Source organism: Nipponia nippon, unplaced genomic scaffold (genome assembly GCF_047370975.1).
Source record: "Nipponia nippon isolate SJK-2023a ecotype South Korea unplaced genomic scaffold, ASM4737097v1 scaffold_11, whole genome shotgun sequence".
Lineage (NCBI taxonomy): Eukaryota > Metazoa > Chordata > Aves > Pelecaniformes > Threskiornithidae > Nipponia > Nipponia nippon.
In genome coordinates this window covers 24,354,127-24,370,896 of record NW_028262302.1, presented here as the reverse complement: position 1 = coordinate 24,370,896, position 16,770 = coordinate 24,354,127, and the positions used below count along the sequence as shown (strand labels likewise).

The 16,770-nt window shown below is 39.6% G+C and overlaps 1 protein-coding gene across 1 annotated transcript in view; it reads right to left on the bottom strand.

The window, feature by feature from the left end:
- Positions 1–16,770, bottom strand: part of KCNH5 (potassium voltage-gated channel subfamily H member 5) — a 174,007-nt gene that overhangs the window by 62,282 nt on the left and 94,955 nt on the right. Inside the window, exon 8 of the mRNA XM_087747952.1 lies at positions 3,333–3,532. Within this exon, the coding sequence (XP_087604078.1) occupies positions 3,333–3,532 (200 nt within the window). The remainder of the gene's footprint in view (positions 1–3,332; positions 3,533–16,770) is intronic.

Genomic DNA, 16,770 nt, shown 5'->3' with positions numbered 1-16,770 from the left:
AGCTTGCTCTCACAAGCAGCAAGGACTAGATCATCATTAAACTTCCTCCATGCTAACTTCAACTTTGCCTTCAGTTCCCATCTCATCCTTACCAGTTTTAGCCAAGATTTTCTTTCGAACTACACACTGAATATGTCATTGCAGAATAGGTATTTGAGCTCTGATGCAACAAATCTACACATACTAAGTGGTAGCAATATGTGTAGCGGTAGTAATTCCAATCAAGTTATTAACTTATATTTTCATTTCAAGCATATGAATTTAAAATCTTTAGTTATCAAAGAAACACATGCACATGTCTTTATTTTTACTCCACCAAATTGCTAGGATTGTTCATCACCATCATACTGTAATACTCATATAAGAAATTTCATTCTTTGTTAGTACATTAACCTTATTGTTCTTTGAATTTGGATTTCAAAACAAAGCCATTTCAACATGCTGAGTGACTGAATGAAATGTCTTACAAATGTGTGGCAAATGATGTTGCAAAACACATTCCAGTGTGACAATGCAGATATATTTGGAACAGTTTAGGATGTAATACTGTATGTTAGGTTGAAAAACATCCTTGGATGATGGAAACTGTCTGAGCTGTCTGATGGAAACTGAAAAGTTGAGAAATTCCTCACTGATTATCATGTGTCATAAGCACACGTGTTTTGCAAGATAATAAGAAGCTTATTGAAAAGTTCATAAAAATTAAGGAGAATGGGAAATCATGTGATGCAAAGATATCCGGACAACAGACTGGTCAGAATCTCATTACTGGAGCTTTGAAAACTAGACTGGAAGAAACCCCTAAGGTCACATCCAGGCTGCCAGACAAAGCAGTGCAGAGAAGCAATTCAAGACCTCGGGCAGTAATCCCCTATACCAGCCCACGTTGGAGCACTATCTGGATTTAGCAGGTCAGCTGCAGGTGCAATGTAGTCCCATTAGCCCCACTGTGTCTACGGTAATAAATCTGACTTGACTCTCTGTTCCTTGGAGATCCCTATAGTGCTCTCCCATCCACTTGCTGCTCTAGGGTTAGCACAGATGGATTCAATTTAAATGCAAAGGGTCTTACAACAGGGCTTGAACGGGTAATGAAGAAACTAATGCAAAAGAAACGATCCACTGTACATGACTAGTCTCTGGGACTGTACCATTGTTTCTACCACTTCTCAGCTGGGATTTACAACATTTTCTCATTTGTTTTGGTGAAGCACATTATAACACCTTCCTGAGTGAAGATAAAGGTAGGAAAGCTGCCTGGCTATGACACAGCTTTCCACCCTTTTGCTAAAACAAATCCTGACTTTGGCTAAGGTCCTGCAGCTGAAAGCAAACTGCCTGATCCTTACACTCATACAGACCCAGGGATGCTCAGTGCGGGCACTACAGGCCACTGGTGCTGTTGCTTTTGCAGACTTGCAGGCTGTAAGGGATACAAAACACCAAAATATTCAAACCGGTGCTCAAGTTCTTACGTTTATCTTGTCTCTGTTCTTCTGTAACATGGGCTTTTCTGGGAAGTTCGATTAGATGCAACTACTGATGTCCAGATGCAGAGGTTCCTGAAATCCTTCCACTGTTTTAAATAGGTTTTGGATCCAGGCCTAAGTTTAGGCAAGTCTTTACCAAGGGAAAATTGTTAAAAACCTAGGTCACAGATTTTACAGCCATATTAATTATCTAGCTAAGCAGCCACTACTATCTTACAGACCAGAGAACACTGCTTACCATGTGCTGAGGATTATGGCTCTAACTGCATTTTTATAATCTATAAAACTGGACATGCGGAAACTATGGAAGGAAATTTCAGTAATTAAAGCATAGGTTCTCCTAATTAACTGCAAAGCATCATTAAAATCTAACGAAACTGTAGTGGATACAGGATTCTGGCTTAACTGCAAGGAGATAAATGCAAACGAAAGTTGAATTTTCACATGGTTTTGAGTTTACACAATAGGACTGAATGCATTTACAGTAGTTTACAATATAAAAGCTCACTTTTAATACTATATGAATCAGCATTGGGAAGTTAGGGTATTAGTGTATAAGGAGTTAACATATTACAGAATGCGACATACTGAAGCACAAGAATCAAAGAAATCAAAATCCTTGTTACTTAAAATAGTTGTATTTGTGATGGTAAACCGAATTTCACAGCCGATGATTACTAAGATAACTGCTGTTGCATCAGCATGATGTAAGACTAAATTTTTCAGTGTAGCGACTTCATCTTGGCATATCTGAACAAGCTGCATCATCATTCCATATTACGCAATAGATTCAACTGAAGCAAGAACTTCAAAGCTCTGCAAGCACTAGACATTTTAAGATATTAATCTGCCATGATGCTTCCTTACCCTCCCTCGGACACTTGCCTTTTAAGTTCTTAGGAGGGAAATCTTTATGGAAACTGGAGCTTGAATACCTAAGTTCAGCTGATGTGTATCAGGTCCACAGAAGCCACAGGAGCATTGCCGATCTCCACTGACCAAAAATCTAGACTTAAAACTGTCATATCTTGCCTACATTCAAGGTATTGCAAGTGGAAACCCTTCCATCTGACTTCAGCTCTCTCAAATATCCAAGGCTAGACAGACTCACTGCACATATCATGGAGAAAGAGAGGCCCTGAGGAAAATTCACTTGGTCTGCCCTGGCACACAAAGAATCATTCTCTGAAGGTGACCTTCTCCTTTAATCAGCTTTTGAAGAAACCTAAATGACCAGTCCTTTCTGAGGGCTAAAGTCCTGTAGGACTTCTACCCCGCAAGGCTGCCAGCAGTGCCACATTTTCTGTATCTCCCTACCAAAGGCCTTAAGTTCTAGCCAAGAGATTTTAACTCAAGGAGATCAATCTCTACTGCCATTAAATCCTATACTAATTATGCTGATGGATATGTCGATGTCCTAGGCATCAGCAAAAGGTCTGAGCCAATCAAACTCATTTCATTGCAACTCACAGATGCCAATACTTTTCAGAGTAATACTGATGTAGGTTAGACACCAAATTATGTTCTTGGACTAATTGGAAGACCAATTTCCCATTGATTTCAATAGCGAAGTACATTAAAATTATTCAGTATTTAGGCAAAGTAAGACTGGAAAGCAGAAAACATTTACCATAATGAAAAATAAAGGCACATTTCCAAAGCAGCAAAACAGTTCTTTTTTAAAACATCCAGTTTTTGATCCAAAGACAAACATAATAATGGAGTAGCATGCAGTTAAGAATTTGTTAGTAAGTTATATACTGTTATACAGTCCTGTTTCTAAGAAAGTACACAATTGACACAAACTCTTGCTATCTAAATTGTTACCTCATGTACCCATACCTTCTCTGTGTCAATTCCTTTAGACATGGACCAGGTTGAGACAATATAATCCATGACTCTTTCACTAAGGCCTTTTGGGACTTGATATAATTTTAGGAAATCTCTCACATTGTTCAGCATCTCATGGTATCGGTTGGTGTTGGCATACATTTGCTGGAAAATGGTGGTGACATTTCCAAAAATAGTTGCATAAAGAAGAGCTGAAAAAAACCAAAGGTAATAAAAAATAAGTATGTATGGTCCAATAAATGCTACTCATAATTCAAGGATAAGTTCAAAGAATTTTATGTATGGTTACAAATTACTGCAAATGCATAGGTGTAAACTATGTAAAAAATGCACATACTCTCACACACATACATGTACAGAGTTATTTATTGAATTTACCCATACAGCTCATACAGCCACTCAGTCTGCATTAATTTACAAAATCAGTCATACAGATAATGTCCACACATGGCGCTATTTAAAAACAGACGGTGCATTTTAACTCTGTACCCTATACTAAGCCAAACTAATTTTCAAATGTAGCTTCAGCCTGCCAGTAAACCTTGAAGGCACTATCCAAAGAATCATGTGGATCTCCTGTAAGGTCAGCTCAGCTAGCACGTGCTCTGAGTAGAGAATGGCCTCAGTCCCAAAGAAGAAATGAAATGAAGCAAGGAACCTGGGAACCCTGGCAAGGAGATATTTATACAAATTGGATCCTGTGTCAATGGCCAAGGTGCACAAGAAAGATTCAGACTGGCATTTCACAGCCCAATTTCACAGCCAGCCCCAGCAGATGATTTGGGTATGTCACGTCAACTCTACATGCCAGTCACTAATGATTCCAAAGAGAGAAAAATTGCATTAGAGAACAACAGAAAGCCCCAAGTTCACCTCATTGCTGACGGCATATCACTAGGGCAGGAGGAGGACACAGTAGAGTAGGAAGCACTACCTCAAACCCGCTCCTGGAGTTACCGTCTCTTCTGGTTTGATTTTCTCCTTTCCACGTTGGCACCATTACTGTCAAGCTTAGCCAGTTGAGTTGTGCAACATCAAAGAATGACATGCCATATTCAAGAAAATCACATGTTTTACGTAATCCTTCCTAGTGTGATGCAGTGAACACTATTTGATGGAGAACAGTTAATTTCTGAAGCCTAAATTCAGCAAAGCATTTAAGCAAAAACTTCAATGCATACCTTTTCTAGTGCTGTCTTGAATAGCAGTGGATTGAAAGACGCTCTTAAAGTCAAGCAAGTTTAAGGTGCCTTATTGAGTCACAATGTAATTACCCTTGCAAGCAAGCCAAAATGACATTCTTCCATTAGGCATTACAGACTTTGCAGAAAAGAGAATTATTCTGATATCTTATAACACCGATGTGCTGCACTTTACTTCTGCTCTTGACATTATCAAATACACAGAAATGTGCCTGTCATTTTTAATAATCTTTGCTTGGAGGTTCTTTATAGCAGAATGCAGCTATGCATTTCCATATTGCTTTTTTGAAAAACAACTGCAGCCTACAAATGGCAAGAAATAACCCACCGTGAAAGGAAAAATGCCTTCCATCTCTCAGTGCATAACGTCTTCCCTCTACACAAGACATTTCTACCTCATTCTAGAAAACTCACTTTGTTTTATACTCATTTACTGTTGTTTATCATCCCTATTTGAGAGGTGGCATTTTTAAAGAAACATGGTGCTATCCTAAAACCTGTTTAATAGGAAAATTGTACTTCCATTCCTCACAGTGCTTTTTACTATGTCCATGTAAAAATTAGATGCTGAAGTTCATCAGAAATATGATGTTCATTGTTTCATCAAAGTATTTTTCATCTCAACACACAAGATCATATCAAACAAGGTCACACTGTGTAGCAAAGATGAACATGAGGTTTCGATTTTAGAAAATACAGCAGATTAATACTTCTGATGTACAGAAATAAAGCTCTTTGCAAAGGTAGGTTTTTTTCCTTGCTTTACTGATGGTTGTATCATATCTGCTAGCTAGTGAAAGGTTTTCTCTACCTCTGTACCCATTCAGATCTATATTTCTTCACTGAAAGGGTTATCAAGCATTGGAACAGGCTGCCCAGGGAAGTGGTTGAGTCCCCATCCCTGGAGGTATTTAAAAGACACGTAAAGGTGGTACTTAGGGACATGGTTTAGTGGTGGACTTGGCAGTGTTAGGTTTATGGTTGGACTTGATCTTAAAGGTCTTTTCCAACCTAAATGATTCTATGATTCTATATCAACACTCAGAGTATAAGAGTATGTGGATTATAAAAAAGTCTAGATGGATGAATGCCACCTCAGTTTTTTCTTTTTTTTTTTTTAGCTTTTGCCACTCTTTTGGACATTTGTAGTAGGACAAACATGATGAAGCGTCACTTCTTCTAAGTGCAACATCCCTCATCCTTCTGAAGAACAGTTGCTGATTTATCATTAAGTCAGCCCATCAGATATGTAAGTGGAGAATATCTCGTCTTGCCCTCTGACGTCACATGCATCTGAAAATGACTGCGACTATAAATGTACAGAAAAGTCATAACTGTCCCCACAACCCTGCCTTTCTGCATGAGTACAATTTATGCAAGCCTGTAACTACAGCTAGACCGCATATGCAATTACAATGCATACAACCCAACCGGCCATACAAACCTACATAGAAGACACAGGCTGACTGAAAATGTGACACAGTGCCCTGTAAGGTTGGGAAAAAAGAGATTAAACTCTGACACCTGCCAGGTTGGAAACAGCAAAGAATGCCATGGTGAAAATAGCTTGTCTGAAGCAACTGGCACGTATCACCTCCTCTGCAAAAAAAATTACCCTTTGGCAGAGACAATTTGTAGAAAACATATAGCCAGAAGAGATATTCTAGTTCTGTGTCTCTTAATATAGGGTCCTGGAAAGTTGTACTTAAAAAGAGTATGTTAGTTCAAGAAATTAAGGATAGAATAAATCATTGGATCAAGCCTGCAAAACTCCTGCAAGCATTACCCAGTAGTACTTCAGTAAGCCAGAATTCACGAGCCTACACACTGTAGAGTCTGCACAGACAAAACCAGCATTATCCCTCTGTTGGAAATCAAAGCCTGCCTTTGACTCCTATTGGAAATGGTAAGGACACATGATTGAGTTCATCTAAATATTCCACTTTTCGTACAGGTTACTTCATGGGGATCCTTTGGCAAACATTTAAAAGGAACCTACTTAGATCTTCACAGCTTTGAAGCTGTGCCTCAAAGACTCTCCTCGCTTGTGGTGCTTCCCTATGCCAACACTGGTAGCTGCTGGGACCAGTTTGTTGCTTTTTTGGGGGAGAGCACATTTTTCATAATTTGGCATGGAAAATCCACCTCTCTCTGTAAATCAGATCCCCATCCCTGTTCTCTATAAGATACCCAGAAAAGGGGTCATTTAAAAAAAGCTGGTATTTATTGTTTTGCAGGTCTTGGTATGCAACAAAACAAGTTTGTGCTGATAAGGAAATAATAAATATAAAACCAATAATACATAAATATATAATAAAATATGTATTTTTATATATACATCTATAAATATATAATAAATATGTAAATAAAATCATTTGCATTACATACACCTATTGTGACTCTCTACAGGGAAAGAGTCCTCTGCTTGGGAGGGTCTCCTGACAAGAGGTTAGTCCACCTGAAAAATACAAGTTACCTGCCTTTGCTCTTCGCCACCCAACTTTAGGCTGAGGTAATTGCATTAGCTGCAAATACGACAGAGATGGGACAGAACTGGATCAGCTCCTTAGTTGGCAGAGATGCCTCAGCTCAGGGAGCCAACAACCACCGGAGCCCACTGGATCCCCAATGCATGGATGCACACGTGCAGGCATGTGCATGCGCGTGGACACGCTCGCGAGCATCTAACACTGCTCTTGCCTTTCTCAGCCTTTAAAGGTTTAAGACTCTCCATGAATGCCCCTTGGTGCCTTTAATTAGCAAATGAAGATTTCTCAGAGCATCCCTATTTAATGAGCAAACATTGAAGTGCCAAGAGTGAACGTTACCCCTCACCTTTAAAAACCAAAGGCAGAGGAGCACTACCAAGGGCATTTCACTTTTGTTGTATTTTAATTATTTTTGGCAAGGGGAAGTGGCAGTAAAGATAATTTGCAAAAGGTTCTGAAGGAAATAAAATAGTAAGAGGATTTAAACAATCACTAAAGAAATCTCAAAAGGTATACATACACTTCAATAGGTTTAATTTAGTCTCTTCATTTAGAAGAAACTGGAGAGAGGATGCTACAGAGGTTGAAGGTGAAATTACTTTGCCCAATTTCTTGAAATGACTAGTTAGGTCAAATTGCATTTATTCACCTTCTCTTTAATGCCTTGCATTTCTCCAGACGTTTCCTGTTATGTTTCTACAGTCATGAAATGCTCATTTACTTAATTGTTCTGTTTGTGGAAATCTGGAACAGTCTACTAGATTTCATAGAGATCAATTTGATATAATGATGCAGAAATATTTTTCTCTCAGTCCTAAAGGTGAGGTAGGTGGTTCAACTGTTATTTTAATTTCTATTTTTACTATTCAGTGTTGAAAAATCTCCCCTAAATTATACACAAGGATCTAAGTGCTATATATTTTTATATATAAAATATGTGCTACTATATTTGTATATACATAAAACAGTTCTGAATGATTTAGCAATAGTGTTACATAAATCTTTATGCCTGTTTAAAAACAAGGAACTTTCAAAAAAAAAACCCCAAACCACTCAGAGTTACCTAAATTATCCCAAAGCATTTCAGATCTCTTACTACCTGCACATATACTAAATATGTCCAGATAGGAACATCTGCCTTTAAGAACTGAAGGCATGATTGAGAGATCTAATGTTGCCTATGGCCTGTTCTATGCTAGAGTATTATTAATCTAAGCGTATACAATATACCTTTAAACTGTAATTGTAAAGAAGAAGATGATGCCTTGGTCCTGGAAGAATATAGATACTCATTTTCACATGCTGAGGCTAGCTGCACCTTCTTCAATAAATTTTTGGAATTAAGTATTCCTGTAAGATTATTAGATTAATATTATTAAAGCTATATCATTCATGAGAGATTCAATACAAACCCCAATATATAGATACTAGATATAATTAGATATAAGCCCAGTACCCAAATATCTGGTTTATTATTTTTCTGGTTTTTGTTATTCTCTGCCACCTCACCATAATACATCCGATTATATTGCAAAACGTTTGCAGGCGCTATTCGGTGTGATGCCTGGCAGCACAGTGTCCATCTCCTAAGTTCAACAGCCTCACTGAGGTGCAGCAGCAGCAATAGGCTGCCGCTGCCACAATGAACAGCTTTCTTCAAATCCATCAACATTATTCAACAAAGTGTATTACTGGGAAGAAAATAATCCTTCTCAGCCCCCTCACTCTTGTGCTGCCTGCCCCATCCTGCCCCACAGCCTCAGCCTCCCACCTCCACCCACAGCGACAACCCTGCCTGCCACCTGTGCCGGTGAAAGCACCAACACAACCCTGTCGTTTTACAGGTCTTCAAAAGGCAAATTTTAATTTTGAATCTTTGGCCCCAATAAAAATTGTGCTGTTAAAATACACTCCCCCATTCCAGTAATGCTGACACCAGTTTTACAGCAGTGTTCCATCAGAATCCTAAATACAATTACTGCCTATTTACAGGGAGGGGATATCAACACTAGAGCGTAACAGCTTTCACATTTTACTTCCAAAAGTACCCAAAGTAAAAAAAAAAAAATCTCTTTCCTCCAATTACACTCGCAGCCATATCACTGCACTATCCTGTGCCACATAATCCTACATATTGATCCTCCCGTGAGCCCCACAATGCATTGTTACACCTACTTTGCAGCGGAGAAGCTAATGGGCAAAGGTCTGGATTCATCACTGAACTTCAGCTCTGAACTTCTCACCAACATCATCCAACTGCTGAAATCAGGGGGGAGTTGGACATACTTGTGTCTAAGCAAATGCACACCATGGCCAACTTGAATCCAGCATCCCCATAGCCTATACGCTTTACATACATTGCCTGCATCCAGGTGTATGGCCCATATTGCCAACTCAGGGAGGTGGTGGCCCTCCATGCATTCCTATATCCCATGCTGCAGTCACATACGATGCACAGCTCCTCCGTGGGTCCAGCTGAGGTTCACCCCTGTTTTCCTGACCCAACACCTTCTAAATACTACAGGAATGCAAATTCTAAATTAAGAAGATAATGATAATAATGATAAATCTGTAAAATCCCTGTTCACATTGATGGGATATTTCTTTTACAAGAACTAAATAATTACGTAATTAAGAGGATCATCAGTAGTAAACTGTAGGAACTACACTTGCTGTTCTTCCCATTATAGGGGACACTGTTTGCACAGCAGAGTGGAACAGCTGCTTTGGAGGCAGTTAGACATTTTGCATACTTTATGCAAAAATCCTTATAAAAATAACGGCTTTCAACTGCACTTGTACAGTCGCTAATTTTTAAATGGTGAAACTGGGATTTTTTTTTTCATGAGAGCACTTAGCTAACGGAAAATATTTACTTTAAAGCTCCAATGCCTCTCCACCATGCAAATGTGATGAGCTGACTAGTTAGATTTTTGCACACAGATGCAATCCAAGACTGGCCAAATTGGTATTGTATTGCAAAACACAGTACTATGCTTTACTGAGATGGTCTTAAATTAAGGCTACCATTGCCCATAGTTATCAGTGGTTTTGGCTTCTAGCCCCGAGGAAACAACGGACATGCGCTGAAGTTTGCTAAGGTTACTCAGTAGCATGGACAACAAAATTGCACATTGCCCTCTCTGAGGATGAGGGGCCAAGGGCTGCCTGGGTCTGACGATGCAGATGCTAAGCAGCTTGAAATCACAGTTCACACACGACATCTTCCCTGCTCAACATCCCCTACAACAGCCACCCCATGTTACTAGATTACTTTGTTCGTTCACCTGAGAAATGGTGCTAGCCATCAGAAATTCATCCCTGCGCAGGTTCAGTGGTCTCCTCTTGGCATTTGGATGCAATTTCCTGCGTTTTGTTTCATCTGGAAAGCTTTACGGGTTCTGGGTCTGCTAGGGTCTGCTTCTCCCTCATCATATTATTCAAGGGTGTTAAGCATCATATGGGAAGGCACAGCCTGAAAAAGGGCTGCAATTACACCATAACAGGCACCAGGGCAAATAGCATTACCCTGTGTTTACTGAGCGGCAAAACCTCACTTTGCCTGAAAAATCCATGTCTTGTAGTGAAGGGGCTTTAATTCTGGAAACTTTTTCCCTAATTGCTCTGGAGTAAGAGGCTGAGAGTTATGGCTTTTTCGTACATATTTCATAAGCAGTGGGGTCTCATGGGTCACAGCTTTTGGTGGTGACAACTGAGGGAGGAATATTTAAGTTTCCATGTATAAGAAGGGTATGACAAACAGAGAATAATTAACTAGTGAAATGAGCTAAACCATTTCTTATACTAATGCTTCATCATTCCTGTTTCTTCAGAAATCCACCAACTCCTTACCAAATGGCACATCTAGCATTTCACATGCTGCATAAAGCCCTGGGCAATGGTAAATGTTAATTAAACCACAATCACTTCCCTAAAGGTATTACAGTGGCTGCAGAAGGAAAGCAGAGAGGCAGAAGATGACCAAAATTTATAAGAATTATGTTCACCATGAATGCCAGCATCCCCATGCCTCTAGCACTTCGCTCCATCCCTTATTTATCATTTTCTCCATTTTGAATATTATCTTTAACATTGCCTCATTTCCATGCAATTCTCTCCAGTATTTCACAAAAAGCTGGATTGTGTCTGTCAAACAATCATCTACCCACCACATAAATCTTTTTCTTTCCTTCCTTATCAAAGAAGTAAAGAAGTTGCTTCCCCAGAGTGCTGTCTTTAGTGTTAGTGGCCGGCGCTGACACCTGTGGAACAAAACCACCCCATGTGCCTGCCTCTGTGTGCCTCACCGTGTCAAAACTGTCACCAGTAACAAGCACAGGATGCAAAGGGTCTCCAGCACTATTGAATGGAAGCACAGGAACCAAAGGGATCACCTCCGGAAAAAAGTTCTCTGAGCAAAGTTGGCAGCTGTCAGTATTACCGTGTGAAACAACTTGACAGCTTGTTGCTGGATTTGAGCTGCAAGGTTTTTTTTCTGTGGTTGATTTTTTTTTTCTTTAATATTTTTAAGGGAATTTTTTAGTGGGACACCAAGTTCTTGTCACATTAAGATGAACCCAGGATAGCAATGTTGCTGCAGGCAGGATGACAGAACATCACTCTCATACTGAGGAACACCACCTAAAATTGCCTGTCTTGTTAAAATATAATAGGAAATTTGTAAACACACCTTCAAAGTACTGGACTGTACTAGAATATGTTTCTAGCTCTCTGCTCCTAGGTTCTTTTTTTCTGCGTGTGCCAATGGAAAAGTTTGTACTGTATAAATCTGCGTGTTGTTGAGTTTTAGATACTCACAAATATACATATTTATACATGTACGTACACACAGATACACCTGTATGTAAGTGTAAAGGTGAACATACAATATGAATGGGCTCAGACTTTCTGCAGCTGCTAATTTTCCTTTCAGTCTTCTAATCTGCTCGTTCTTTCTACTTCTTTCAAATCTAACTTTGCTTATTCATTTAATTAAACGTCTAATTTTATCCCAGCACAATTAATAGGAATGGACTTGGGAGAATTACACAAATGATTCCAGCTATAAAACACAGGCCACGCATAGCCTTGAGAGGTGTGGAAAAGACACCTGTTAAGATAACGGTGCAAGCTTACACAATATCTGCCTGATTAATGAGACAGAGTGCAGGTAAAGCAATGCTGCTTCTATTTGGTAGTTCCTTCTTTCTGTATTTTAATTCATCAGCCTGAACTCTGTGTAAGGATAGATTTTTGTATGCAATTATAGGGTATTTTTAGGAACAAAATAAAGTACTTAACTGTTAAAACTAAAAGACTCATATTTGGAGGTGATGTTTGCATCCTATTATTTTCAGAATAATTCTGCTTTGTAAAATGACCACAAAACTGGCATCATTGAACTGAACGATAATGTTTCTTACTCATCTAAGTCATCTACAGAAGTACTTTCCCTCTAATTCTCAGTCCTGCAAATTCAGCATCTCTGGACAGAGCTGAGCAAAATTTTGTGTCCAAAATTTTCTATGTGATGCTGACAGTCTATCTCAAATTAAATTTGCCTTCCCTGAAATGTTTGCACTAAAACCGAGGGAAAAAAAAAATAGAGTTCCACAAAAAGCTGAAACAATTCACCTCCAGGTTTTATAAAGCTAGAATTATTCATAGCAAAACATTTTTCCTCCAGTCTTTTGATTTTAAACCTTTGAAACCTGAACAAGAGAAGAAAATCCCATTCTGATGCAAAAAAAGTCTTAACAGCCTAAGAAAAAATTGAACATTCACTATCTTCACACACACCCCAAATTTATATTATAATGGAATATTTTCCACAAAACCCATACCATGAGTTCGTAGCAAACTGCTAGCAATCAGAGCCAACATGAACCCCTTTTTGCCTGATTTAGCAGCATCAGGTTTCCATTTTATCAAGGCAGCTGTGCCCGTGATCGGCCTGAAGCCTGCTCCCCACTCCCACTGAAGGCAACGCTTGGGCAGACTGCTGCTCAGGGCTGGACCTCGGCACCTCTCATGCTTTGCTGGAATAATGCTGGGTTTGTCTAAAAAATTTCACGCTAATATTTTCAGGCTTTCAAGGTGAATTAAATTTTACTCTGCTTTGATTATCCACTTTGGGAACCTGTCCTTCATTGCAGTATTGATTTAGCTGTGGCAGATGCTGAGCTGTCACTGAGCCTGACACCTTCTTCAGAGCTTCCTTGGTGGTTGTCTTGTAAAACAGTCAATAGCCAAGTGAAACCGAACTGAACAAGCACATTTCTCACTTTTATACTCTGTGAAATCAGGTGTGCTACTCTGTACTGCATCCTTCTGGAAGGAGGAGGGAGGAAGAAAGTTGGCCTCTTATTTTAGCATTCAGCATTACCAATTAACCCTTTATGTATTCAGACTATATCCACCTCCACCAGCCCTGACACACTGGTGGAAGCACGTTTCAGTCACAGGTCTGTGGCTTTGGTGTCACTCACCGCCACTCCAAAGCCACTTCTCACCAGTGGAGAAGGGTCTTTGGGGAAGATATTAGTGTGAATGCACTTAGCGAGAGGGTTTCATGTCCTGTACAATGTTGATTTGAATCCCGGTATATTTGGGCCATTTTTATGACACTTGAGAGAACATCTATGGTCCTAGGAAGATGTTCTCCACATCCACCTTTGCAGGTGCCACGAACTGTTCTGCTGAAGAGCAACGGCAAAATGGCAGCCAACACCCTAAATATATTTTTGCAATTTCTATCAGAGGAGCACAAAGCCAGACAATAATATATATGTTGAACTGGACATCAGTACTCCAAAGGTTACAAACAGATCTATTTGGAGATGAAACAAGAGCTGTCTAAATACTATATTGAGCACATACACTCCACCTCTTTCCACCAGTCCCACAGCTTTCTACTGCTCCCTTCCCCATAATACCAAGCACAACAACATTGCTGGAAATATTGCTAGCCATTGATGCTGTCCTGGTAGAAGGGGTTTGAAAATACTCAACAGAACAACAAAAGATTGCACCTACTGGCAAATTAAAACAAACAAAAGAAGTCTGGCATTTCATTTCAGCCTCTGCGTAAGCATTGCTGAACTCTCCATGACTATGGGAGACTGGAAAAGTGTCTTATTTCCTGGCAGCAGCTCCTGGAGCTCTCCCCCTCCCCATCCAACTCCTTCTGATCAGCACTTGTTTCTATCTGATTACCTCTCTCTTTTCTTGCTCACTATTGCAGGAAGAAGATGCTGGAATTAGATTTGCTGCATTTCCATTCCAACATTAACACTAATTTCACTGAAGTCAATGAAATTACACTGTCGTCTGGAGAGTATCTGAGGAGAATAATTGAGTGTATTTTATCACTTTCCTTTGACTTTTTTGTGGTTGTTTCATAGCATTTTTAAATGTCCTGTTTCACTAAAATCCATTTATTCTGCTTTTGGATGCTGCAGTGAAGTTACTCTCTTTGGGATGATGGTGTTCTTGTTGTAAAGCTCCAGATGCTGTCTGAAAGATGCTTATGATGCATATGGCCCATAGAGATGTCTACAGTGACAGAAGTGACATGCAGCATCACACCAAGTGCCCATCTAAGCTAAAATCCTTCCTCTGACTGCAGCCCCTTCCGGATACTTCTGAGAAGAGCACAAGAAAGAGAGTGCACAAGGCATCTCCTGCCCTGGGCTGCTCCTTCCAGATTTCCAGGAACCCAGAGCCCAGGAGCTTTCTCAACTGCCCACTGCATCCAGACCATGGTATTAGCCACCGACCAGACATCTCCACCAAGGATATCTGACTTCTACTTTTTTTCTCACCCAAACATTATTTGGCAAAAAGTATTTTGTCATGCTATTCTGCAAGTCTGGCTGCCCCAGCCTTTACACTGGCCACCCCACCTCCCCTTGTGAGTGAGTGAGTGATTGCTCCTCTTCACCCCCTGTGCACCACTCTTGATTTTTGTAAGCCTTCCTCCACTGTGTTTTCTCGGTTGTGAAGAGCCCTCACTTATTTGATCTCTCCTTCTGAGAAAGTCATGCCATGCTTCATTCTCATCAACTTTTAGACACGCTTTTTAATCTTACAAAATCTTGTTGTAGAACAGTGCAATGTGGTGAAACAATGTTAATTTCAATTACTTGCCTAGAAATCCTGTTTGCCTTTTTTTTGACTGGAACTGAACATTGCACTGATATTTTCAGGGAACTATCTGCAATAACAGTCAGATGTCTTCCCTGAGTGGTAACTGCTAATTTAGAAACCATTATTGTACAGGTATAGCTAGCTATTTTTTGCCTACGTGTATTAATTTGCATGCACTGACACTGAATTTCATCTGTCCTTTTCACAGTCACTTCTGTGGTGGGATTTGTACAGCAAACCAGAAACCCTAATTTCAGTATTAAGCAGAAAAAAGACCTGCAGCACAAGGGAGAAAAGCTGCACTTAGATAAAGCTCCAAAGTAAAGAACAAAAAAAATCTGGGCAAAATTGAATTGTTTCTTAAATTTTTTAGGTTTAGACTAGTATCATGGCTTAGGTCCCAATAATTGGGAAGATTTTATCACCTCTCTACTACAAGCAGGACTGACTATTTCCCAGAGCAGGGCAAATGTAGGCAAAGCTGTTCTTTCTTGGATTTTATCCAAGAGTGACTAAGCCAACCCTAAAAGTCCAGTGAAAATAAATGAGCAATTTGACAGAATAAAAATGTCAAGATGTGACCCAACACTTATAACAGTTATGGGATGTCTCTTGAACATTAACTCTTTAGCAGCAAGAGTAAGCATCAATTTCTAAAATACATGTTTAACCCTCCAGTTTGGCAGTCCCAGTGTCACACCATTGTGTGCACCACTGACGATGCTGAACAGCTATCGTCTTTATTCAAGGAACAGTGAGATCAGCTGTGAATGCAACAAGTTAATTTACGTGACCTTGACACCTTTGATGTTTTTGTTCATATCCTGATAGCTGAAGGAGTTACTGCTGGGTCTCTCCCCCCACTTATTTTGCCAATACATGAAGCATCCTCAGCTGATTCTCAGCTGTTACGAGGCAGTAATGGCTGGGCATGTATGCCATTAATTCCCTTTGTTAGGAGCAATGACATCTGAAATTATACTCAGAATAGGGATTGTACATGGAATGGGGAGTTTGACGGTATTTTCAGGTTTTTTGGTCCCTCTGCATTAATGACCTAAACCAGCTAGTGGTACTAATACCTGCAGGTATCATTCACGTTCAGTTTTTCCTACCACTGACTACTTCTGTGAGTAAGAAACTGTTGTAAGCCTTGCAGGATGAAGCCTTCAAACCCAATGAAAATGAAATTCAACAACACATTTATTAGCACATCTTTTCAGGCCTTCCAGCCTGTTTGTTCCAGCCTCTGCAGTATGGTACATTAATTTTATACTGAACTATTAATTGTAGTTGACTTTGCAAAGCTGTTTTCTTTACATTTTTTATTCAGTTTTGCAAACCCAGTCCCAACGGAGTTCATTTTATCCCCCACAGTTTGTTTGATCAAATTGCAAATATTTCCTTTAATCTTTTTAGGCATTCAGATTTATTATCTATGGAACAGGGCCTCTTCATCTCTTCTACTGATGGTTTGGGAGACACAATCTTTCATATAGTTCTCATTTTATGCAAGTGTTTATTCCTGCAAGTACATATTAGTAAGCATAACATTAAAACACATTTACCTAACCTAAATAAAACCATTTT